Source organism: Notothenia rossii (genome assembly GCF_949606895.1).
Source record: "Notothenia rossii genome assembly, chromosome: 12".
Classification (NCBI taxonomy): Eukaryota; Metazoa; Chordata; class Actinopteri; order Perciformes; family Nototheniidae; genus Notothenia; species Notothenia rossii.
Genome location: NC_136911.1, coordinates 14,282,123 through 14,310,003, shown reverse-complemented (window position 1 = coordinate 14,310,003; position 27,881 = coordinate 14,282,123). Strand labels below are relative to the sequence as shown.

The 27,881-nt window shown below is 42.8% G+C and overlaps 1 protein-coding gene and 1 long non-coding RNA gene across 3 annotated transcripts in view; one reads left to right on the top strand and one right to left on the bottom strand.

Annotated features, from left to right (window-relative positions):
- The window catches only part of gpr158a (G protein-coupled receptor 158a), a 74,322-nt gene that overhangs the window by 31,781 nt on the left and 14,660 nt on the right, over positions 1 to 27,881 (bottom strand). For both annotated transcript variants that reach the window (XM_079662080.1, XM_079662081.1), the window contains exons 3-4: positions 11,805 to 11,907; positions 1,286 to 1,512 (exon numbers count right to left, since the gene is read on the bottom strand). In XM_079662080.1, the coding sequence (XP_079518206.1) occupies positions 1,286 to 1,512; positions 11,805 to 11,907 (330 nt within the window). The remainder of the gene's footprint in view (positions 1 to 1,285; positions 1,513 to 11,804; positions 11,908 to 27,881) is intronic.
- On the top strand, positions 11,811 to 16,440 carry LOC307026575. The gene is made up of 3 exons (XR_013804408.1): positions 11,811 to 13,452; positions 13,573 to 13,928; positions 15,867 to 16,440. It is a non-coding gene; the product is annotated as an uncharacterized lncRNA (long non-coding RNA).

Below are 27,881 nucleotides of genomic sequence, written 5' to 3'. Positions count from 1 at the left end.
AGACAGGACATTATCCCTCATGATAACGATACATTCAGAAGTATCATTTCATTCTGTTTAGTGCTATTTGTTACATTTGTATTTGCAGTGATTACGTTTTTGCATTTTCGGTAGAAACTGAAGTAATCTGTTGGGAAAGTGACGTTTACACCAAGAAAGATAACTATAACACAAACATTCTAAATTTAGAGACTTGACACTTTGCTTTCATGAATATTTAGCTGACTTGTGAAGTGGTTTCACCTTTCGATGTGGGAAAGGCCTCACCTCTAAATTTGATTAAGAGAATATATTATTTCTGAATAAATTAGAAGACATTGACACCGTCAGCAAACCTGCGAACTAAATCAATATTTCTCACTACCACATTCCACAAAAAAGAAAGATGTTAGGACAAAATAATGAAGTACTCGTGATTATTTCAGCTCAGGAAAGTTATACGCCAACATCTTATTAGTATAACTGTGAAGCATGAAGCGGTCAGTGGCCCTATGTATGAATCAAATCAGCTTAAGTGGATGCATTTTCACACACTGGTCTCCTTCCAAGTTGCTGACATCCACAGTGCCCGAGCTGTTTGAAATGATTTCAAAGCTTTATTTTTGACCACCCACATACGGATTTACTGGTTTATTGATGGCCATATGGCACAGAAAGCATGAAACGCACAACTGTCATGATTTTGTTATTGTGATTTGAGTCTGTGTCTTTTTTGCATTGATGAGTTTTAAAACTTTCACCCTTTATGATGACAGTAAAAATTCCCTGAAAAAATTGTTGAGTGGCAACCTCTGTCAAAAAATATTAATATGGAGGCCCGTTTGTGCCACAGAAAAGACAAAAAAAATCCTATTTATGATAATTAATGAGATAGTAAGTCCTAATAATGACATAGTTAGTCCTAATAATGAGATAGTAAATGATAATAGTGAGATCGTAAGTCATAATTATGACCTACATGATACATTTTACTTTTCTGTGGCGCAAATGTATGGAAGTCATAATAATGAGATAGTAAGTCCTAATAATAAGATATTAATGATAATACTGAGATAGTAAGGCATAATTAGGACTTACTGGATAATTTTCCTTCTTTTCTGTGGTGGGATTCCATACATTAATAATGGGATAATAACACAAAAAAAAGCTTAAGCCTCTCTGTAGCAATGGTAGTTTAGTCCATGTAACAATATCTCATGAATCACTCACAAACTATGTCAGCTTTAATAAAATAAATGACAGACTCTGTAAGAGGATGATGTTGTGAGCGTGTAATGATGCATACCTTGTTCCTGCGAAAGTGATAGACGAGTATCATGCTGATGAAGACTATGAGCATGCAGAGGCACTGGAAGGAGAGCACGGCCATGCGGAGGGGGCCGTCCTCTCGGGCCACGCAGGGGGTGTCGTCCTTGCAGAATGCGCAGCCCTGCTGGCATGGCAGACAGTCGCTGGAAGACCCCTCGTCTGCATTGGGACCGCTCTCTGCAGCTTTTCCCTTTCGTCCCACCCCTGTCAAAAATAAGATGGGAGTTTAATGACTAAATAATCGTAAAAGCTTTAACCCAGACCTGTCATTGTCATTGATCAAGCTGATTCACCTTAGGTAGATATCCTTTTTTGTGTGCTCCAATACAGTGATTTGTAACTAGTGCTACATGTATCAAGGAGATCATTTGAATATATATATATACACTGAACAAAAATATAAACGCAACACTTTTGTTTTTGCTCCCATTTTTCATGAGATGAACTCAAAGATCTAAACATTTTCTATATTAAAAAATGTTTTAGGGTTTAACCCTAACCCTAACCCTAACATGTCAGTGGGTGACATTTTAGGGTTAGGGTTAGGGTTAGGGTTATACCTGACTGGTTTTCGGACCCCCCCAGAACCCCCCAATAAAGCAAAACTGCACGTTTCAGAGTGGCCTTTTATTGTGGCCAGCATAAGGCACACCTGTGCAATAATCATGCTGTCTAATCAGCATCTTGATATGCCACACCTGTGAGGTGGGATGGATTATCTCGGCAAAGGAGAAGTGCTCACTATCACAGATCTTTTCAGATTTGTGAACAATATTTGAGAGAAATGGTTATTTTGTGTTTATAGAAAATGTTTTAGATCTTTGAGTTCATCTCATGAAAAATGGGAGCAAAAACAAAAGTGTTGCATTTATATTTTTGTTCAGTGTATATATATTCATGTAAAACCTGGCAAATGGGTGTTTAGCTTGAGAATGTGTAAACTGGTTAGAAAGTGTGGAGTGAGCCATAAGGAACAGAAGAAATGTTGAAGTTACATAGCTACAAGTTACTGATGAATTAAAACAGTTGTAAGCTAAATCCAATGGACACAGGCTTTAAATAGATAGCCCTATAAAAGCTTCAAAAAGTTAGCTTTTGAATTCATTGTTTATTCAGCTTCACGTTATGTTTAAATAAAATAGGCCAAAATGTTAAACGGGAATGTAATTAAATACTGTATGTGCGTGCGTGAGTACAGAATCATGAGTGTTATAGATTACTCGACCATAAAAATATGTTTTGAAGCATTAAATAGACCTTTCTTATGTTTCCATGTTATTGAATTTTCTACTGGATATGATACCAGTATTAATAGATAAAGGAGATGAAGTGCTTCGATGACAGGCTGTAGCGTTTTGAGTTTATATGTGCTTATCCCTCTCTGACCTTACAAGGATTCATCGACATTGAGTCAACACAAGGGAGATGGATCTATATGTGTGAACATGAAAAGTCAACACTGCACCACGTAGTTCCGTCACTGGCATATCATACAAGGCTGATAACTGCAGTTTCTTCATATAAATCACACAGAGACATGCCAGAACATAGTCTTTTTTATTCTGACAAGGACATGGACGATGGGGAGTCTGACGACGGGGGAGATTGGATAAACGAATAAAAAGCGCAAGATCTGGGTGGGTAAGAAATTCAGGAATCTCAACTGAGGTTAAGGTATAAACCAGCCATTAAACCACTTACTGCTTCCTCCTAAAAGAGCTGCTGTGGTGCCAAACGTGGTCAAATAAAAAAACCTCCTTCCAGGGTAAGCTAAGGTAACAACCAAACAGGGACAACAAAATGCTAGAGGACATCTTATTGGTTTGCTTTGAAATCCCCTGAGAGACACCCATGTGGTTGAATAGATAACGAATGGTGGCCTTAAATAGAGCTTTTATGGAGGCTTTATTGGAAACAGCCATTGTCTCAGAGATTTGCAGGGATTTTGCCTTTAAAAAGAGACTGGCCTATTTTTCAAAGCTATGACTCTGCAAATCATTGATCCCTTCAAAAGGACTACTTATCTCCGTAGCAATGAGTCATGTCCTTCACTTTTTCTCATTGGGTTGTTGCCCCTGCAGTTGAGTGACAGTCAAACAAAACTCCAGAAAACCCTCACTTATATTTATATGCAATATACACAATGGAAGATCACTGAAAGACAAAGGGAAGAGGGTTGCACTGGCTCTCTCTGCAAAGGAGTGTCAAGGATGTCCCCTTGTGGATTAACAGGCTTGTTATTGGCCCCATGGTGGGCCAGACTGCAGCACTACGCCTCGCTAACAGGCTTGCCTTTCCTCTCTGTTATTGTGTTCTCACACACACACACACACACACACACACACACACACACACACACACACACACACACACACACACACACACACACACACACACACACACACACACACACACACACACACACACACACACACACACACACTCAGGTACACTCAGGCACACACACACACTCAGAGCTTTCATGCAGACGTGGTGCACACCTGAGCACAAACAGACAGAAGCACACAGCACAGAATTCCATCTTCGGAGATCATTTTTTGCCTTTCTGTGCATGAAGGGACTATATTTTAGGGTGTCAAATGGGTGCAATGGGAGGGTGAGGGAGGGAGGGAAATGAGTGGGGAAAAGGGTAAAATTGAGATAGAAACAGAGGGCTGTGCTGTATGAGGTTTGAGTGGGATGAGACAGGAGGGAAAGTGGATCGAAATGAAAATGTGAGAGTGATGGAGGGCAGGTGAAAATCACTGGGGTTCTGTGTCTGCAAAGCCTTTTTTAATTAACTCACAGCTGACAGAATAAACTGGAGAAACTAACTACCATTAAAAAGATATTTCCCATCTTGAACCTGATTAGCCTCCACAGGTACTGAGGCTACTTCAATTTTCAGAGAGGGCAGTAACACATGCCCCTTTCATTAACATGCTTATAAAAAGTTATATAATGTAAGAGCAGGGTGTTTTTTTTGCTTACAGCTGCTGCCCAAGATACTTATATAGGCTACAACCTTGAAGCACATGCACAAACTCATAAAATTAGCTCATCTGCTGCAGTATATTTGTTCTAAATGAGAAGAAAAAGGTTGACATGAAACGATCTGTCTCTTCCAAAACAGCCTGCTTTGTTGTTTGAAACCTGTGATGTTAGAAACCTTAACATAAATGAGATTTCATAAAATAAAACCCTCATAAAAGTGTCCATGCATTTCCCATGCAAACCAACATTTATGATTGCATGTCTCAGCTTTGCTGTCAAAATGAATACCTATTATTTTATGACTTCCTAGTGCATTAATGGTTTTGTTTAATCTTAGTTGACCTTGTAAAATTAGTTTTCACTTTTATTCACAGTATGTATGACTTTCTGAAGAACAAGTGTTATTTCTCAAACAGTTACAATATCTAAACCTTAAACACCGCCCAAATCCAAGTAAAGCTTATTTAAGATTTAAATCAGGAGTGGGGAACCTCCGGCCCGAGACCATTTGGTACGGCCCTCGAGGTAATTTATAAACACAGGCTAAAAAGAAAAAAATGAAAGAAATCTAGACCGCAAAAAATTAAACAAGTGAGTACCTGTTTTTCCTGGTCAAGGTCCGGGTCCTTGAACACAACACGAGCCTAACATGTCATCACGTGGTATGTCTCGTCTGACAGGGGTGCAGTTCTGAAGGAGAGCACCAGAACGTCGCTCAGGAACTTCCAAAAATTGCAGTACCCATAAGGAGCCGTACACATGCCGCAGTTCTCATTCATAACACTGCTTTCGATGTCTCACTATGGGATGCGCCTCAACGCGTATGCAAACAGAAGCATCAATCTCATTACGCCAATCCTGATTGGCTGGTGATCTTGACGTCTACGTAAGGGAATCCACCCACCCTATAAGTAGCTTGCGCTACGACGCAGCGTCATTCAAACACCTCTTCTCGCTTTAGAGCACATCTCGAATTATCAGTAGCCGGGCTAGCTTAACGGTCCACAGACTGAACCCAAAGCTAACATTCGGTCGACGGGCGCTTGCCGGTTACTTTTTTGCTTTGCAAGAAGACTGAACAATATTAACACACCAGTTAATATTGTAATCTGCCTCGCCGTTTTTTTCTTTCGAAATTACGGTAAGGTTTGATTTTTTCTTCAAGCTGGTAACATACCTGTTGCTAGCTTTTCTTCCCTCCACACCGACACCACGGTAGCGAGGACGTTCTCTTTTCTCTCTCACACCAGAGGAGACGGAGATAAAAACAAAAGGTATTAACACACCAGTTAATATTCTTTAAAGAATAAAATCTACGCCGTCGCTTTTTCCTTTCGGATTAACGACAAGGTTGGATTTTTTTTCTCAGTAACGTACCTGTTACTAGCGTTTCCACTCCACGCCGACACCCCGGCGAACAAAGATGGACCCTTCTCTCCCTCACACCAGAGGAGTCAGGGACTCGGAGGCTCGGCTATGCGGCTGCGGGTTTAAGATCTCAGGCACAGACTCACACCAGGTCTGCTCGTCCTGCCTCGGGCTGGAACACGCCCAGGAGGCTATCAATAACCCCGGCTCGTGCGGGCATTGTGCCCGCATCACCATTAAGAGCCTCCGCCGACGTCTAGCATGCCAAGCTAGCTTGTCGGGACAGGACCCCCTCATGTCCGCTGATTCGCCGGCCGGCAATCAAGACAAGGTGACGTCCGCCGCAGAGATTGAGCCCCGCGCTGTGTGAGGCTGGGGCTCAATAACAGCGGCAGCCGCTGAACCGGAGCCCCGCGCCGTGTCAGGCTGGGGTCCGGTGGCGGCAAGAGCCGCGAGAGCGGAGCCCCGCGCTGTGTCAAGCTGGGGCTCCCAACTGGACCTCACCATGGTTCCACCCGCGGAGGATGTCCTGGAGTTGGACTATATGGAGGAAGAAGAGGATGCCTCTGAGTTCCTCCTGTCCGACTCGGATGAGCACGAGGATGACATCTTCGTTTCATCGGCTCACGCTGCAAAGCCGGGAGCGATGTCCACTCTCCCGGGCGAAACACACCAGCTTCGCCCTGCCTAAGTATGGACTTTCAGGCCGTGTGTCAACGCGCTGCGTCCAGGCTGGTAATCCCATGGCCTGAAGTGGCCAAGGAGACCTCCAGATCTCGCTACGAGGGGAAGCAATTGCCCCAAGCAGCGAGGACGAAGAGGCAGCTCCTTCCAGTCTTTCCGGAGATGCTGGACGAGGTGTCGGTCTCGTGGAGAGACCGCCCTTTCAGCAACAAGGCCCCAATCCAGGGTGCCTCCTCCCTGGACTGTGACGGTATGGAGAGGCTCGGCCTGCTCCGCATGCCGCCCATGGAACCGCTGGTGGCAGCCCACCTCCAACCGAGGCTGGCTTCGACACCGAGCAGGAACCCCACGCTACCGGCAAAGGCAGACCGTTTTCAGTCAGCGATGACCGAACGGGCCTATAAAGCCGCAGCTTTGTCCGCCAGGGCACTCAACGTCTCCTCGCTGCTGAACGCCTACCAGGCGGAGCTCTGTGAAGACTTGTCGAGCAAACCTGAGCCTGCCGTGTGGGACGAGATCGCAGCGATCATGGACATTTGCCTCCGTGTGCAGCGCTGTGCAGTCCAAGCCACCGGCAAAGCACTGGGAATTATGGTGGTACAGGAGAGAGCCAGGTGGCTCAACCTGACGAACCTTCCAGACCGGGAAAAAGAGGATGTTCTGGACATGCCTATTGTTCCCGAGGGCATATTTGGCTCCGCTCTAGCTTCGATGCAGCTGAGATGCTAATCAAAAAAGAAGGAAGATGAGGCTCTCCAGCTCTGTCTCCCCCGAAGGGTCCAGCCGCCACCTTCAACGGTCCCGCGGCAGGCCTTCACTCAAGCTGCCTCACGTCCTGCCCGGTTCAAGATACCGAAGCAGCAGAGACCACAGCCCATCCCAGGTCCCCAACCCAGGCACGAGGCGAGGATGAGCTGGCCAAGAAGATCTCCAGTTCCGGCAGCTGCCGCTCAGGCACAGACGACCCAGGTTTTCAGCCACCAGGCGGGGGAGAAGAAGCGGGCGGCCTGACAGCCTCCTCTCCTCTCCTCTCCTCTCCTCGACGAGAGAGCTGGAAGTTCCCTGTTCCCCAGCTGCAGAACACGTTCCAGTGTTAGATGCTCATGTGTTTTCGCAGTGCCATCATGCCCCCATCTTCCCGCCGCCTCGAGTGATGCCAGAACGTCATCCTCAAGTTCGCGCCATAAGGGAAATAGACTTAACATCAAAGACAGCAAGTTCCGCTGCCTGTTTAAGTCACACAAACACATGTCATCATTATTGTTTCCTAATAAACCATTTTCCACTGTCGTTTCCAGGCTTGAAGCCAAGGGCGCAGTCAATAAAAATGAAAAGAAAAACAATAAAAACAATAAACAGTCTGTCGTCTACCCCTCTTTTGAGAGCGGCTACGGCCTCTCTCAAAAGGCGGACATTAGACGGGATTGTGAAGGCACCACTATATCGATAATACCCGCCGAACAGAGTAAGAGCGGCTTTTATTCCAAGTATTTTCTCGTTCCCAAACGGGGAGGGAACGGAAATCGGCCTATACTAGATTCGAGAGCTCTGAACAAATATCTCAAAAGATACAAATTCAGAATGCTCACTCACACATCTCTGTTGCGTCTCGTGCGCCAGAACGACTGCTTCACATCAGTCGACCTGAAAGATGCGTATTTCCACATCCCAGTATACTACCCACTAGGGGTTTCACCAACTAATCGACTAGTCGACTAGTCGACTACCTTTACCACTAGTCGGCGCTGTAGGCCCTAGTCGACTAGTCGTGGAAAAAAATGGAGGTAAACGAGGTGCTGCAAAATGCTACAAAACACGTTCGACATTCTTATGTATGGCAGTACTTCAACGAAGATGTAACCAACTCCACAGTGAAGTGTCAGTTGTGTACAGCTGTACTGAAGTACAATACAAATGCATCTGCTATGCGCAACCATCTGAAGATGAAACACCCGCTGCCGACAGCTAGCACTAGCAGTAATGCTTGCACCAGTGAGCAACGGACCGGCGTCAGCACTGAACAGAGGCAAACGAACAGCAAGAAAACACGGGTCAACAGTGATGCGGATGATGAGCTACGGGATTACTGCCAGCGGAAACCGCATATCCCCACAATGGATAATCCACTGGAGTGGTGGGCAGAAAACGTGCACCGCTTCCCCCGCTTTCGAGGAGCTACCTGGCTATTCCAGCCACAAGCACCCCGAGTGAGAGAGGGACAGGCAACACTGTCACCCGAAAACGGTCAAGCCTCCTTCCCTCACATGTCGATGCGTTGGTGTTCAAACCAAAAATATGGAAAGGTGGACATTATCGTGGAGGACAGCGAAGTGTTGCGCAATGCGCTGTTGCGCACTGGATTTACGTGGCATTTATGTAAACAAGAGTTTTTTGCTGTCGATTTTGGTGAGTCCAGTGTTTGTTATTTACTCAGCCATGTAACACAAATTAAAATGCAGTGTTTAATGTTACTGTATGAGTTCCAATAGAAAATACAGTTGTAAACCTCTCTTTGTGTGTCTCTATTATGACGTAACGACTAGTCGACTAGTAAATATTGGTAGTTGTGAAACCCCTACTACCCACACAGGAAATATCTGACCACAATATCGTATTTAAACCGCCAAGGGGGTTTGCGTTCTCTCCAGTTACACATGCTGGCACGCAAACTGATCTTATGGAGCTGCGGACATCTCCTCTCTCTGAGAGCGACGCACGTACCAGGAGTGATGAACCTCGGGGCAGATCTGCTGTCCAGAGGTGCACCACTATATGCAGACTGGACTCTACATCCAATGGTTGTGAGTCAGCTGTGGGTGCGTTACGGCCGAGCCGCGGTAGATCTGTTCGCATCAAAAGAAAATGCTCAATGTCAGCTGTTCTTTTCAATGCGCGATTTAAACGCACCGTTAGGCGTGGACGCGCTCGCGCACGTTTGGCCTCCGGTCCTCCTGTACGCGTTCCCACCCCTGGCTCTGATACACCCAACTCTGGCCAGAGTGAGAGAACAATGCCACAAACTGATCCTGATAGCTCCGCACTGGCCTGCAATGTACAGCCGTGGCAGCTCCCAAACGCAAGGGCCATACTGTCTCAGGCGGGGGGGACGATCTTTCACCCACACCCAGAGCGCTTGGCACTATGGGCCTGGCCCGTGAGTGGTACAATCTGAATACAGTGGGGCTCCCTCAGAAGGTGATACACACTATTTAGAGTGCAAGAGCTTCCTCCACCAGGTCTCTCTATGACTGTAAGTGGAGGGTGTTTGAGGAGTGGTGCCTTCAAAAAGGACACATCTCTTTTCAATGTCCTGTCGGGGTGATTTTATTATTATTATTATTTCTACAGGACCTAATTGATAAACACAGAGCTTTCTCTACGATCAAAGTCTACCTGGCTGCTATTGCTGCATGCCATGTGGGCTTTGAGGGAAAGACGGCTAGCCAACATCCTTTGGTCTGCCGTTTTATGAAAGGGGCTCGCAGGCTCCTCCCTGTTTCCAGGTCACTGGTGCCCTTATGGGACTTGGCAGTGGTTTTAGATGGGCTCACTCGACCTCCATTTGAACCCCTGGAAGAAGCTGACATGAAACACCTGTCACTGCAGACAGTGCTGTTACTGGCTCTGGCATCTGCCAAGCGAGTCAGTGACATTCATGCGCTCTCTGTACATCCTTCATGCACTCAGTTTGACCCGTGGCAAACAAAGGTGTTGCTGAAGCCCAACCCTGCCTTTATACCTAAGGTGGTTGGCTCATGTACCCCCATTGACATTGTGGCATTTCCTCCGCCGCTGTGTTCCTCTGAGGAACAGCGGCCAAATTTGCTGTGTCCAGTTTGTGCTTTACGCACCTATATGGACAGGTCAAAAGAGTTTAGTTGCAATGACCAACTCTTTATATCCTGGGCTAACCCTCAGAAGGGCAAGCCCGTTACCAGGTAACGGCTCTCCCACTGGATTGTGGAAGCGATTGCTCTGGCTTATACGAGTCAGGGTTTGCAGGCACCAACGGGTCTGCGTGCTCATTCTACTCGTGGACTGGCTACATCCTGGGCTTTGTTCAAGGGTGTTTCCATCCAAGACATTTGTGCAGCAACGAGCTGGTCCTCACCGCTCACTTTTGTCCGCTTTTACAGGCTAGATGTCTCTGCTCCAAGTGTGGCCCGCGCAGTGCTGGGCCCCGTGTTGAGACAGGGTTCTACCTGTTAAGTTCTGGTTGTTTTGGTGAATTTCGAGATAAGCATGTCTAGCAATACGGGAGTTTCAATATCCCATAGTGAGACATCGAACGGAGTGTTATGAATGACAACTATAGGTTACTTACGAAACCCCAGTTCTCAGAGTAACATGAGGTGAGATGTCTCACCAGACGGCCCTTCTTGCTAAGGCGAAGCGAGAAGAGGTGCTTATTTTGAATGACGCTGCGTCGTAGCGCAAGCTATTTATAGGGTGGGTGGATTCCCTGACGTAGACGTCAATATCACCAGCCAATCAGGATTGGCGTAATGAGATGCTTCTTCTGTTTGCATACGCGTTGAGGCGCATCCCATAGTGAGACATCTCACTTCATGTTACTCTGAGAACTGGGGTTACGTATGTAACCTATAGTTTTTGCGTGGCTGTGTCTTTAGTTGTAAGCCCAGTGGCGATCTGTTCATCTGTCACACTGATCATACAGTCAATAACTTTGTTGTTATTAGCATCTGGTTAGCTAGTTATGCTAACGAATATAAGAAGCTTTTTCTCCAACCAGTCATATATAAAGGTATATAGTTATACAAAAATAAGAGAATAAAGTAAACAGGTATAAAATACTATATGACAGTAAAAAAAAGTTATTATTAATAAACAAGAATACAGATTGAAAGGGGAGTGATTTGTAAAATATCCATAAAGAAAAAGAAAATCTTCTTAGAGTTCTGTTTCATATGGATGTTGAGAGATGTATCCAGATCTTTTAATTTTTCTCTCAAAGTGCACCAGATTGATGCTTTTAACTTCAACATTTAAAAACAAATCTTCCGGGGGGAGCCCCCTTGAAGAGGTTAGGTCCCCCACCCCCCACTTAAATCATGTCCACATGGATAGGAAACTAAATACATTTGCACACATCTTGTGTCCAATATCTTTCTTTTTTGGTGGTCATGCCACAACCATGCACGTAGTATTTTTAAGCAGAGGTCAATCATTTGTATGGCCCTCGGAGGATGTTGAAAAAATGTAAATGGCCCTTGAGAGGAAAAAGGTTCCCCACCCCTGATTTAAAGAGTGGAAACACATTAAAATAAAGGGTTAAAGTTTACTGTCTGTACTGTTACTGTGGTATCAATACTGTGAAAGAGATTTATACATTTTTTCTCATTGAAAACAGTTGCAAAAAGCTGAAAATGTAAAGTGTTTTGTCAAATGAAATTGATTGGAAAAGGGTGAGTGATCTGTCAGTGACTTACGTGTAAAGCCGTTGACAGCCACTCTGTTGGGATGGAAGAATCCTTTCTTGCACTGGCACGTGTACTTGTCCAAGACAAATCCATGACCATGGTGAGGCAAACACTGCAAAGAGACAAGAACATATCAGCAACACAGAGAGGACATTGGAGGCAATTTTTACTTTTATTTCCTTGATGATAAATAAGTTTTTTTAAAGAATTTTAAACACAACATCTTGTAAAGCAGACTGACTGAACACTAGTATAAAAGCAATTACAAATGTCAATATTAAACCAAAAGTAAAGTCTGGAACGTGGGATCAAACGTCTTGTGGGAAGGACAAGGGTCTAATTATGTAAGTTGTGAGATTCCTCTCTCTGTCTAATCGTGCGTTCTCTACACTCAATATTAAATTAGTAAAGCCGCTTCCATTTGATTGAAAGTCTGATAGGAAACAGACTGAGGGCTGCTGAGAAAAATACGAGGGGCATCAGGGGGCATCCTTGGCAGACTTTCTGTGCCGTTTGCCAAATTACAAGATATAATTAATATCTTAATTAGGAACAGACTTATTTGCATGGTTAAAGGAGAACTATTAATTCTATTTCTTGTTGGAATGAGATTCCATCTTCTCTTGTATGGACACATTTGGGTCATTGCATAAAGCTCAACGTTGTTTTTTCTTGCTCTTGCTCTCTCCCTTAAAAACGACATAACAGCCAGAGATGATAATGACTTATGAGTCACAAGAAAAGACGAGGGGCCCAGAATAGCAACGGTACTTCTGCCGACACTTGACACGCTATGAAGTGCTTGTGACCTGACTGTGAGAGGCAGGGCCAGTGGCAGCATCTAAATGGAGCTTCAGTCACTGTGATGCTTCACAGGGATCTGGAAGTCTTTAGAGGAAACTATTTCTGTCTGTCTCTCAAGGACCTGAGAGTGTAGTCCCCCCAGTTAAAGCCTTGGAGGGGCCGGCCAGGGCTCAAAAGCACAAAGTAATTAACAGGTTACAATTCAGCAAACGCGGTCCTTCAACAGATTCCACTGAAGAGCACAAAGCATTTAAAGTGGCACTACATTCATTTATTGAACACGGCTACTCATTGTAGTGGTGACAGTTTGAAATGGGTCCTTGTGTTCTTAACATCGTAAACCTGTGTATTAATTTGCCACTGCACATTCACCATCTCCAAATGTGTATTAAACCAGCAAGACTTTGGGAAAAAACATTTTGGTTTCTTTTAAGCTACCCTTTCAACACATTGACAATGACAATTGGGCTGTTGCTGTACTATGGATTGGGTGACAGTAGCTCTAAAAGATGGTGAACACAATGGAGTATTATTAGGCATATATTTCCCCAGGTAATGGTGGTGATTCTAGAAACATGACTTCAAATGAATGCTAAAGTGGCTAACTGTTTACTGATTGTGGAAATAGGTAAACATTTGTCACATAAACTGTGTATGAAGATAATACTGTATTTCAATGATGTGTTTGCTCCTTTTTTCCTGTACTCTATAGATTAAAACCATCAATATTCTAATATATGTTCAAGCTGTAAATAGTTGGTGAGCAATCCAAACTTATGTTTAGTACGTTTTAGTGTGTGTTTTCAACAGCTTCGCATGTTAACCTACGCGGCCAGTCAGGATATACTAGAAGGTAACTATGATATTGGTAAACCAGCCTTTCTGTGAACAACATTGGATATTTGCAAGATAAATGGGCCACCATATTTGCTGTTGATCTGTGAATCCGTTCATAAAAATCTGCCTGGCACAGTTTTAGATGAGTCCTGTGGGGCAACGTGACTTCATCTCTGATTGGCCAACAGTCGTCTCCTCAGGACAGGTGGAGCGTGCTGCAGCTACTGCCTGCCACTGTGAATAAGCCCACCTCACAGACACTTGGAGAAAAAGCCAGAGACAGGTGGGTGCGTATGCTTATTTTTTCATGTGTGTGACAGGAAGAGCCAGGAATAGCCATGGCAGTGCATCCCTTCTGCCTGCAGCGGTGATTGATGTGGAGAGTGTTGAACGGGGGGGAACCTGCCTCCCAGCATCCTGCCATAAGTCACATGTGATGGGAGTGGTCCGGCCAGAAGCCAGAAGGGCCATGAAACGCAGCTTTTGGCCCAGGTGTGTAAAAGGTCTCTAAACAGGGAGGAGGAGCTGAGTATTTTTCTTATTTTGTAAGATTTGAAATTTGAAAAAATATTTCACAAATATGAAAAAAATAATATATAGCTCTTTATCGTTTAATAAGGCAAACTTAAAGGTGCCAATGTATATATTTTACCACTAGTAGGACTATGAGGAACGCTTTTTTCAAGTGGGTCACTGCTTTGTTTATAGAAACAAATCAACTGATCAACAAGTAATGTAAAGAAAATTGCAATGCATGTAAAATGATGTGTCTAAACATTTCACATTTCCATACAAATGTTTGAGTTTGGAAATGTATGACACATTGCCTCAGGGATACAAACGATATTTTCCATATGTCATCTTTAAGTCCCTGTGTAGCAACATCATATTGTCTTAGACCTGTAGATACATAAACTAAACATTAGAGCCAAAACAACTAGCTGATTAGTCAACAGAAAGTGAGTAAATGGGCAAATATTTAGATATTTAGCTTTTTTCAGGCAAAATTCAGAATCCTTGCTTCTGAATGAGGGGATTTTCTGCTCTTTCTTCCCATATATTTGACAGTAATTGAAATATTGGGTTTATGTTTGGTCAGATAAAACAAGACAAAACGGGGTAACTGTTTTAAAATAAATGATCAATTGAGAACATAATAGGCTGATTACCAATGATGTCATGGTCAATATATGACTACAATATTTTCCAATATATAATATATACATCTGTTACAAGGCAACATACAGTTCACAGAGCACACTTAGACAGTGACCTACTTTTAAGCACACAGCATATGCTATTTATTGTGTCTGATTATGTTCTATTGATAGCAAGCCTCTCTGGGAGCCATATTGTTCTTTCCTTAATGACCTTAATGCTTCAAAAGTGCTGTCAGAGCAGAGAAATAACATCAAATATACTGAGAGTAAGGCTATATAAAGAATACTGTGTTTTACTCTACAGCATTTATAATTCCTGTTTGCAAAAAGATCCACAATGGTTGCATGAAATAATTGCGCTATAAAAAACGAGTGATAATTAACCTTAATAATAAAAAAAAGAAATGTCTCTTGATGTTTATGTCACTTACCTGTGAATTCAGAGATAAATACATAAACAAAATATACCTAATTGATTCTTATACTGTGTGTCTCCATTGCCGCAGGTCCACCTACCAGCACTACAGTACTCACTGTTGTTTACTTGCCAGCTGTGGCAGCTGTCAATCACACACACTGTGACATACTAATTGCCATGGTGACATGTGTGTGACCGCGAGCGAGAGCCTTTTTATCGGAGTGCGTCACGCTGTCAGGCCAGCATGGTCTGCCTGCGACACAGCACTAATAAAAGGGCCACAGGATTCAAAAATAGATATAACACACACTCCCTCCCTCTCTCCTCCCTCTCTCTCTCTGACTCGTGTGCCAGCATCATCTTACATCAGTGGTGTTTGTAGCGTGGTTGTGATCAATTTGTAATTTAATAACGACCTAATGTCAATTAAACTCATATTGAAGCAATAAACAGAAGACATCTCAGCAATGACCCAAGGAGAGTTCATTTGAATACCATATGGCCCAAAGTATGAGTATACTTGTTGGCTGTATGGCTGGAGCTATTTATCATGCTTTGAGCTGAATGGAATTTGTAATGCTACAGCAATCTTTTATCCTGTTAAGGAGCTTAACATAAAAGATCAATTGATACCAATCATAAACCCTTGAAATAAATCAATATCTACTTGCAACCCCCATTGACACATATGTTTATGAGTTCTGAGAAATGGAACCAAATAGGTGATTGTTCCTCTACCAGGTTGCTCGATTTGAAAATGTTAATAGGGTCAAGTATCGAAAATCATATAAATGTCCCTTTTTCCTAATCTGTAAATTACCCCATGACCCCTTTGATTTCTCTTTCCCCCAGGGACAGCAGTTAGAGGAAGGCTTTCCTGTTTCAACATGACAATTCCCACATCCACAAAGCCAGGTCCATATAAATGGTTTTCCAAGTTTTATGTGGAAGAACTCGACTGGCCTGCAGAACTCTGACCTCAAACTCAATCAACAACTCTTGGATGATCTGTCCCTACCACTGCGACATAGGCATTAGGTGAAATATTACACTGAGATTGAAGATAGTAGCATTACCAATTTCACACATTTGTATCATTTCTAGATTGTTTTGTCCTATGGCCCTTTTACGTGTCAATGCCATGTGTGGGTCTCATATCGTGTGTCTTTTTAGTCTCCTAAAAAAGAGTATGAAACTAGTGGATAACCCCCAATTTGACTATAAAAGGGGATCTTCTTAAAAAAATGTATTTCGGTTCTCTCTAATGGAAACAAATGTATTCAGGTTGTTAAAGTGTCATTTTTGCTAGAAAATGAAGAACTCAACTTTTTTGATAGAGGGTTGTTATTTAAAAATCAAGGTCAGACAGAAAAAAACCACATTTGCTCTTATTTTGCAATTTTTTAATAACAAAATTAGGGGTGTTCAGCAAATATTAACCACTTTTTTTAAATCCTGAGTGGATATATTTGAATAGATAATAAAATAAAAAATGTAAAAAAGTATGAATGTCTATAATTTGGGCATCATACATTAAAAACTCTGGTGCTAAGGGGTCAATGTGCATGAGGACATCAACCTTTAGCTTTTAACTGCATATCTTCTTTACATCATTTAATGAATCCTTGCAATTCCTGCACACAAATGTACACACTCCACATACTCTTCCTCCAACATCAAACACTGCAGTTCTCCTTCATCACATGAAGCAGAGGGGAATACAAAACAACTCTGCAAGTAGCACTAATTGATGCAGAGGTTGGTTGTCTTCCACCTGACCAGGAAACCAGGATCCAGCTCGATTCTGCCGGCTAATTAGAGCTCTCCCTCTCTTTGAAATAAACCCACGCAATTCCGGTCCAGCCCAGTGCCTAATCAACTGCTAATAGGCCTCTGTAGATACTCGTAATAATCCTACAGAGTGCTACGTAAACCCAGAGGATAGTTCATCGTCCAATAATTACAGATAGGTTGCACAGAAAGAAGGTACGAAGGAGAAGACTTGGCCACAGGGCGATTGTCTCTGTATTTGCAGTACAGTTGTGTTTTTATGCATGTACAGTATGTGCAGTCAGCTGTAAACCACCAGCTCAGATGTGTATGAAGGCAACATGTAAATTAGACAGAAACACGGCTGTTCTACCTGCGGTGTTAAACAATGCATAATGTCTTCTATAGCTCTGGAGAAACTTTGTCAAGTCTAACCACCAGGGATATCTCAAAATGTGGCATTAACCTGGCATAGAGGGCCTTATGAAGCTCAATGATGAAGGTGCAAGTCAGGGATGTGTAAGCTTCAGGGAAATTGTAGTTCTCACCCTTTTAAGGACTCAAATATGGGCTGTCTTGACTGGTGTCTTGTCGTTTTTACCTGACTCCTAAATGTTCCAGCCTAATGGGGGTTTAAATTCCCTCTGACTTCACATGTCATTCATTCACACTTCCAGCTTTTGATGAATTCAAAATCTTGTTTCTTTTGAATTTGGATGAACCTTTGGAAACTATTTTTGCTAAATAAATGTTACAAAATGGGATCCAATAAGCTTGATTCAGGCCAGGTTAGAGCCTAAACTATAAATATTACAATTAAACCCTAAATGATAAATAAAACTCCTATCATTTAATGAAAGGAAGAATTGCCACAATTTCAGCAACACAAGGGAAATCACTCTTTTCAGACTCAATGGACATGCAATAGCTGTTTCATGAAGACAACAGCCAAATGTTTACAATATGGAGAAACATTTTTCTACAATGTCTATAATTAGTTGACCGTCAATGAGAATTTAGAGGGCACAATGATAAATGATTCACTTAGAGCAGAATGCCTTGAAAGTGATAGTTGCTTTTTCTCTAAGTATGAGAGAGCAAAAGATACAGAAAAATAAGAAGGATGAGTTTGACGTCAATATCTTTGATTCGGGGCTGGCTTCATGCTAAAACAATGTTTAGCTTTTGAGCATGGACTGGGCTGAATAAATTGGCGTTGGGTCTGGCTCAGACTGCAATTTCAGGCTTGTGCATTACCCTGACTCTTAGACACAAAGAGACACAAAGGAGAGCTGGATGACAGAAACTATGCTCAGAGGGACAGCTACACAGCCTGCCTGGCTTTTAAATGAGGTCAACTAGCCGGAGTGAGCCGGGGCAGGGCTGCCCGGACAGCGGGGCCTCGCTTTGGGTGAAGTCCAGACACCAAAGCCGAGACACCAGTGAGATAAACACTCTAGCCTAGAGGGAGCTTAACACTGCCATCAGGCTGGGAAAAAAACACACAACAGACACCACTGAGATATTGGTGTCATAGTCACATTCACAGCTTATGTAAGTGTCAAAGTGAACCCGGCAGAGTACATATTTATTCCTCGTTCGCACGGTAAAATGGACAGTAATGTTGAGTCTTGCAACTTGCAACCTGCAAATAGACATATCTAAATGTACTGCACACAAAACAAGGAAAGTGAGTAGTAATGAGTCAGGCACGCACAAAGTTTCCTGACAACCTCAAAGCAGCCTCCAGGACAACAGGCACAAATACTGTCATGGGTGATGAAGATCAGGGAAATGTTCCACTGTTGTCCACTGACCCGACACAACTCTCCTCCTATACTGTAACTGCAACAGCTCTCACTTCCTTGTCATCCTAATAGGTGGCTTGAAAGTGAAAAAAGTCAGATTCTTTTTTTTAAGTTACCAAAGTTTGAATAATTTCAATAAATGGAAACATAACATTTCCTCTAATGAACTTTTTGAATCCCTGTTCAGTGTATTTAACTGACTCTCTGACACACTACTGAGCATTGATATTATCTCTGTTGATGCAAAATGATTGCGCTAACAAGACTAACATGACACCAAACCGTCTGTGATTTAGCACTGCAGATGGTATGATCCTGGATAAAGAAGCTGTTTACTGACCGTGCACAAAAGCAACTGCTTTTGTGACTTTATGTGACCATTTTAATGATCTTTGGGTGGCGATTAAAATCATTTCACTGCAGCCAAACAGAGTTAGATTTGCAGATTTCTGGACTCAACCTTCGGAGAGACGAGGAGTAGCTTTCACATTAGGAACTATTAGGAACAGGTCCAACTGAGAGGAGACCCAGTGGCAGATGCAGAGCACTATGGAGGGATTTTACATGCTTACTGCTAAGGAAACACCTCAGAATCTCTCAGGAGGACCAGAGGATATAGCAAAGGAAAACGACTTGCTTAGCCTGGCATGGACCTAGATAAGAAAAATGTATAGATTGTCCAAAACATCATTTCCCCCCCCCCCCTATTCATGGTATTGGAAAAAAATATGATAAATACAACTTTGTTACATCAATTACCGCCATGAGCTCCATGCTCGTGAACTATCAACAGGAGGGCAGGGGTAGCCGCGCCGCGGGGAAGCAGTGTGTGGATCTGTTAGCGCAACTTACATTAGGCCTGCCCCTGACACACCAAGCAGTCACCAGAGAACTCGCCGACGCCGACTGTTGCGTCGTCGTGTTCTCCTGCGTCTTGGCCATGTGTCGCACTGGAACACACCGCAAAGACTTCAGCCGAGCACGTACGAACTGCGCATGCGTGAGTGGCAATAACTCTCCTTACCAGCAGGCGGCGGTAGTGTGTATTCGTCATTCAAAAGAGGCAACAACCGGAAGACAGAGAAGAAGAACAGACTGCGTGAACAAACAACAAATAGCGTGTGCGTTCCATTTTCACTCTCGTCCATCGAAAACATGTTTTGTGCGGTACTGGAGCTATCAGCCATTGGAGTGTTGCTTGTGGAAGACATTCTCAAGCAACCGTTTCACTTCTCATGCATTGATTCGCTAGCTGAACAGCCAGTCAGAGTGATTTCTTTGTCCGACTGCCTGTGACGTCGGCCATGAAAGGCCAAATAAGGCGTGTCACGGCCGACGGTGCGGGACACACCAAATTGAGTTTGGGCGACGTGGCACGCTTTGTCGTCCGACTAACAAAAACGGCCGACTCCTGCCTGGTGTGTCCGGGCCTTCAGGGATGCTCCGATCGCCGATCGCCAATCATCGATCGCCGATCCGATCGAGTGGGCGGGGCCTATGGGGATCTTCCATTTAAAGTGATGTTTAAAACTCAGTTAATGGGGCTCATTCACTGGCGCTTCCACAAACAACAACCAACATAATTATTACATTCAAATGAAGGACATTATTCAAGTTTACATTAACTTTGGATAATAACACGGGAGAAATGAGCGGAAGCGCTCTCTTTTCCTCTCTCCCCCTCTCTCTCACTCTCCTGACAGCCTGTCATTATCGTCTCATGCAGCTCACTGATCCAGTAATGAGTGACCCGACAGTGAAGAATAAATATATTTATAACTATTTAGCTTGTTCCAGATGTAGATAAAATAGCTAAGTGTGTTACTGTAGGTCTAACTCTTGTGTGTTGATCCGCTCACCGGTCCGTCACAGTGGGTGGAGCTGCAGGATTTCTGCTTCACGCATGTTGCATACCGCCATTTTATTGTCATTTTCGGACACGTTAAAATACTGCCAGACTGGTGAAGCCATGTTGGAGAGCTTGTTTTGCCCCACACAGAGAAAAGTGTCATGTATTTTACGTCATACGATCGACTCTCGCGATCGGCATTTTTAGAGAGCACCGACCGATTGGCAGAGAGTTAGTATCGGCCGATATCGATCGGTGGCCGATCGATCGGAGCATCCTTAACTTACATGATACAGAATTTAACAAACAAATTTAAATAAATGGTTTAAACAGCATAATAATAAGGACGATCGTCCGTTCTGTGATTCTCCAGAACAGACACGGCCAGTCCGCCGCTGTGTAGAATGTTATTTTGATGAGAGATGAGCAGATCGCCACTGGGCTTTCAACTAAAGACACAGCCACGCAAAAACTGCGGCATTTGTACAGCTCCTTATGGGTACTGCAATTAGTGAAGTGCTTTCCTCTGTGGTGAAACGATCAGCACTGCACTATGGAAGAAAGCGGCAGAAAGTCACCTGGAGTTAAAGGGACCGGGGCTGCGTTGCGTGCATGGTTTCCTTCCGCAGGTAACGGGGAGACGTGCTCTGGCGGCGGTTTCGTTCAGGATCCGAAAAATACAATTTAAATATTTGTGCACACTTATTCCACATATTCCTAGTGTGCCACTGGTTACGGTGCCGCGTGCCAATGGTAGCACGCGTGCCAGGGGTTGCCGACCCCTGGTTTAAAGCAACACCCAGGTTTTCTGTTGTCTGTGCAAATTATGCTACCATCACTTCCTTTCTTAGTGTCTGTATCCCCCACTTTTTCTCCGTCTATTTCTATCCTTTCACATCCAATCTCATGGGTCCATAGACAAATGTTACCTCTACATTCCACTTTTTCCCAATCCTCCGCAGACTGAGTGTTTGCTTTCTGCCTCGGTGTACGGTGTTCTGCTGAGGCTTGGCACAGTGAATGTGAGACTGAGCCCGGAGGCGGGTGTTCCCGAATCTTCAAAGTGTTTCCATGTAAATTCAGAGGTCCAGCATTATCCACTGAGCCAATTAGAGGGACAGTAGTTAAGGAAGGGCTGCACTGCCAAGGGGGCCAGAGTTAGAAGTGTCCTGTGATCTCTCGTCCCACTATGTTATGGCCAACGCTCCTCAACCTTGATATTTTCATCTCAAATAATGCTGAGGAGACAGTACTGCTGCACATACTGTAGAGAATCATACTGCTATCCAATATGGGACTTGGATCTACAAAGTAGTGGTTTCATCTTTTGGTAACCCAAAAAAAACCTTAGAGGACAAGATAGCATCACAAACTGAATCCTCGAAAGGTTTTGGATATAGAATGAAGAGATCTGGGCGATGTTACAGAAAATATAGCTATAAGTATTCCGAACCACTCCATTGGCAGGACATGCTCAAATCTTTCTTTTTCAAAAAGTGTTATTTTTCCTTCATTACTGAAAACTTTTGAGAACTGTTTCCAAGAGGTAACATTCAATCCATCTGCTGACAGATCTTCATCGCTGTTAAACTTCTTAATACTTTTTTTTAAAAAAGTGGAAAGTAACACATTTATTGCAGTATTTTCATTCCTGGTCTTATCTAAAACTTAGTGTTGTGGTCTCTCTACTACTTTTCTACAATACAGCAAAATTCATCCAGCACAAAAGGATTTGCAAAACATTTAAGAGTGAATTAAAATCTGCTGGTGCGCAGCAGTATTTTATTTCCTTCCTATCAAGCACCCTTATCAACTCTGGAGCATAATCACAGCTTTAGTGAGATCAGTGTAGATAATTAGCAATTACCCTATTTACAGGCTTGTGAACATACTCTAATAGGCAGATAGCAAGGAATGTAGTTAGTTATGATGCTTTGGGCCCTTTTTCTCCCCCCAAATTGCTCAAATGAGATCAGCAGGTTCAAAGGGCCAGGATGGTGTGAAATACTGTTTAGACAGGTCACTTGTGGGAATCCCTGCCCCACTACGATTCAGAATTTCGAAAGTACTGTTTTTATCTTTCAGTTCGCTGCAGAGCCCTTCGATGAAGGGGTTACCCTTTTTTTGTTGAGTTCAAAGGGAACACATGGACAGAGAAACAAGCAGATACAACGTATACTAATGTGTGTAACATTCTCAAAGGGGTTTTGGCAGCTTACAACATACAACAAAGAGCAAACAAGTCCCAGTGAAGATTTCATTTTTGGATGTGATTTGAAACTATGCATTATCTTAGGAATGCATAGTTTTAAAAACATGACAAAAACATATTGATTGCAAAATGGATTAATTCCTATTGATTATTATTCATCAGGGAATATAGCCAACTGTCCTTTTTTGAAGGCAAAGATACCATATGGGAAATATGTGTATACTTTTCATGACAGAAATCATGTAGTTTTTCATTTACATTCAAAGACACATCATACAAGAGATTTAGCTACTGTGTTCTATGAACAACCATTTCATTCCAATTGTATTGTTTTTTTATTTTGCACTTAATTTCAGCAGTGCATTACAAGCTTAATCCTTGATTGTTGTTTACACTATATCCCCCATTAAGATTTGTATTAGAAAATAATTGCTGACATAGAAGACAACTCATTATTATACAGAATGAGGCCTTAAACACGCCAATGAAGCATCATTTCTGATGGCTAAATCAATATTATTTGTGACACACAGTGATGAATGAATTCAGCTGGCAATCAATTTTGTAAGTGTTTTCAAATGAATCCCATCAATTCAACTTGCCATGTCCTCAGGCTAACCCAACCAAAATAACTATAGGTTACTTACGTAACCCCAGTTCTCAGAGTAACATGAAGTGAAATGTCTCACTATGGGATGCGCCTCAACGCGTATGCAAACAGAAGCCTCAATCTCATTACGCTAATCCTGATTGGCTGGTGATCTTGACGTCTACGTCAGTGAATCAACCCACCCTATAAGTAGCTTGCGCTACGACGCATCGTCATTCAAAATAAGCACCTCTTCTCGCTTCGCCTTAGCAAGAAGGGCCGTCTGGTGAGATATCTCATCTCATGTTACTCTGAGAACTGGGGTTACGTAAGTAACCTATAGTTCTCATTCATAACACTCTGTTCGATGTCTCACTATGGGATATTGAAACTCCCGTATTGCTAGACATACTTATCTCGAAAATCACCAAAACAACCAGAACTTAACAGGTAGAACCCTGTCTCAACACGGGGCCCAGCACTGCGCAGGCCACACTTGGAGCAGAGACATCTAGCCTGTAAAAGCGGACAAAAGTGAACGGTGAGGACCAGCTCGCTGCTGCACAAATGTCTTGGATGGAAACACCCTTGAACAAAGCCCAGGATGTAGCCGCGCGGGGCTCAATCTCTGCGGCGGACGCCACCATGTCTTGATTGCCGGCCGGCGAATCAGCGGACATGAGGGGGTCCTGTCCCGACAAGCTAGCTTTCTTAATGGTGAAGCGGGCACAATGCCCGCACGAGCCGGGGTTATCGATAGCCTCCTGGGCGTGTTCCAGCCCGAGGCAGGACGAGCAGACCTGGTGTGAGTCTGTGCCTGAGATCTTAAACCCGCAGCCGCATAGCCGAGCCTCCGAGTCCCTGACTCCTCTGGTGTGAGGGAGAGAAGGGTCCATCTTTGTTTGCCGGGGTGTCGGCGTGGAGTGGACACGCTAGTAACAGGTACGTTACTGAAAAAAAATCCAACCTTGTCGTTAATCCGAAAGGAAAAAGCGACGGCGTAGATTTTATTCTTTAAAGAATATTAACTGGTGTGTTGATACCTTTTGTTTTTATCTCTGTCTCCTCTGGTGTGAGAGAGAAAGGAGAACGTCCTCGCTACCGTGGTGTCGGTATGGAGGGAAGAAAAGCGAGCAACAGGTATGTTACTAGCTTGCAGAAAAAAATCAAACCTTACCGTAATTTCGAAAGAAAGAAACGGCGAGGCAGATTACAATATTAACTGGTGTGTTAATATTGTTCAGTCTTCTTGCAAAGCAAAAAAGTAACCGGCAAGCGCCCGTCGACCGAATGTTAGCTGTGGGTTCAGTCTGTGGACCGTTAAGCTAGCCCGGCTACTGATAATTCGAGATGTGCTCTGAAGCGAGAAGAGGTGTTTGAATGACGCTGCGTCGTAGCGCAAGCTACTTATAGGGTGGGTGGATTCCCTGACGTAGACGTCAAGATCACCAGCCAATCAGGATTGGCGTAATGAGATTGATGCTTCTGTTTGCATATGCGTTGAGGCGCATCCCATAGTGAGACATCGAACGGAGTGTTATGAATGAGAACTGAAGTGCACTGAAGTTATTCAAAAGTGTACGAGTATTCTCTTGTGCCAGAATCTTGGAAAAGTATGTCCTTGTGTGGTTCCAGTGCTTTATAGATAAAGGACTTGATATAATTGTTGCCAATACAGAACATGCCCTTTGTCTTATCTTTGTAATTTAAAGACAGCTGTGAGTAAAGATTGCAAGACAAGACACAATGAGATGTAAATCATAGAAACATTACGAGACATAAAAGTCTCTGCTTGTAGGTCACGAGAGAGCCTTGGTTAGGGATAGAATCACGCTTAGGGCAGGGAAAATGTTTATTACGGATTGGGGAGAAAGTGGTTGTGGTTAGAACTAGGATAGTCAACATAATGTCCTTACAAGAGGGGACAACATGTGTGTGTAGTGCGCACCAGAGGTGGGAAGTAGTGGAGTACAATGTACAAATACTTTGTTACCGTACTTAAGTACATTTTTCTGGTATCAGTACTTTACTCCACTACTTATTTTTCTGACGACTTTTTACTTTTACTTTTACCTAACCCTTTTTACTTTTACTGCTCATTACTTTAGTTTTAATCTGCGTTTGGTGGCGTGATCATTATTATTTAGAGTCATTGCGTGCCTATTGATTTGAACACGATCCGTGTATCATGCATCATTTCCTGGTCTTCTCTAAAGAAGAGGGACCAATGAAAACGTTTGACATTATTGTTCTATTAATATAAAGGGAGGTCAGTTACTCTATTAAACATATGCTAGTTATGGGTAATTTTTACTTAGGGTTAGGGTTTTCGAAGCCCATACTTCTTTATTTTTACTTGAGTAAAGAAGTTTAGTCAGTACTTCTACTTTTTTTTCTATGTTTCTATGTTCCATGTTGTCTGTAGATGTTTAGTTGCTCTTTTTGCTGCACTTTTAGTGTACAGTGTTGCTGTTGTGCTGCTGTGTTTATTGTGTTTGTTGTATTTTGTTACTCTGGCACAACAATTTCCTTCGGGATAAATAAAGTCTTATCTTATCTCATCTTTACTAGAGCATTTTAAACACGAGTATCTGTACTTCTAGTTGAGTAAAGGATGTGTGCACTTTTGCCATCTCTGGTGCGCACAATTCTGTTGTAAAAAACCGGAGCAAGAAAGACACGAAAGACAGGAGCAGAGAGAGGAGGAGGGGTTCTGCAGTTGTTTAACACTGATGGTGTTATTAATTCAGCAGCACAAGGTACACAGCGGAGAAATCAGCGTGTGATTGAGATGATAGCGGGCTGAGCCAGGACAACCTTGTGAACCAAGGTCAAGATGTAACAGTGATTCAACAGACCGAGCTGGAATATCCACTTCAGCTTTTCAACAGCAGGTAGATCACCACAATAGGGCAAAAATAAACCTCACATGCTTTTGAGTGTACTAATCAACAACAATGTCCCCTTCTGTGGTTTGGTATTTTGTGTGTGATGTTTGTTTTTGTGATGTGAATAGTGTTTGAATGTTATAGTGTGGACATTCTGTTCTTTTGTAGCCCTTTGTTAGCTTTAGTGTAAAACTGACTATGATTTAACTAATTGTACTTCTTCAATCCATTTTAAGACATTTATTTAGCATTCTTGAAATGTAATATGCTCTTCAACGTCTCCTCATAAAAGTGTATGTATTGTATGTGGACTTGAAAAGGCAGAAAACAAAGACAGAAATAAAGAGGTCATGAAATGACTGTAAAATGTACAAGGTTAGCGGGCTGATGCTAGCCAGGTGTTAGTTAGTCATTGTAAAGAGCAATGCTACAACTTTGCCAGTATTTGATCAACCAAGATACTGGAGCACCAGTTCTGAAATGGTGAATTGATGATGATATATTTCGTTTTGAAGGGAATATTAATACGCACACCAAATATTTTCACGCATGTACATTTCATGGGGGCAATAGAGGGAAAGTCTACAGATCACAAAAGTAATTATGATTCATCCTCTGGGAACCATAAATGTATTCACAAAATGTCATAAATCCATCAAATAGTGGTTTAGATATGTCAGTATTCATTGCAATTCCCATCATCAGAGCTTAACCCAACCATGGCTGAAATGAGGTAAGGTGACAATCCTGTTTAACGTGTTACATTTTAGATTTGAAAAGTCTACTCTACACAAAATCGTTTTTTTTACCTCTGCATAAAATATCAACCGGAATACATTTTGCCTGTGTGTATTGTCAGACTGATTCTGAGTTTTAAAAAAACCTATAAAACAGCAAAGAGTCCTTGTCATGCTGGTTGGAGTAATCATTCAGGCTATGTGTCACTGCCACTCACATAGTCGGGTCCCCCAGGGCCCAACCCCTTGTTCTGGGCAATAAGCTAATTGATTGAAACATTCATCATCATCTACATCCCTATTCTCCTATGAAAGGTGCCCCCAGGGCGTCAAAGTCCTAGACTTTTGAATAACAGTGAAACACATGAATTGAAGTTCCATTAGTGAAAGATAAGAGGTAGGAAAATGTCAGCCTCAAACACCTCCGAGTCGAGATGTAGTTGATCTTTGGGCTTCCTGCTTGGCTATGTAATGAGTCATTTAGCTCATAAGTCAAAGTTGTAGTGAATAGTTTATCAGAGAAAATACATTTGCTCTTGGCAAAAAATATATATACTGTGACTTGTCTGCATTCAGACTTTATAGCAACATTGATTGCTATGTATTGTGTTGTCGGAAACAACAGGAATGACGTAGTCTAGTAGTGTATTTTTTAGTGTTGCTTGCACATTCATATATGATGGTTGTGTTCAGTGTTTTTCCAAAAACAAAAACATTCCAATGATTTTGAAATGGACTGTATCGTTTCCGCAATTAATTTATCTACGCTTTTTTGAATACATATCTGTCTTCCTGTCTGTCTGTCTGTAAGCATTAACAAATCGACATTGTGCTACAACATTAACTATATATGATTCTGGGTCACATTTGTCTATAGCTAAGCTGAACTCTAACCTCATTGGGAAAAACAAAATAAGTCTTTCTTCAGTGAGGAAAGAATCCAGGAACACTATTAACATTTTTGGATTTATAAATAGTATTGCCTTCAAATGCTCATAGGTTTTTGACACTGTT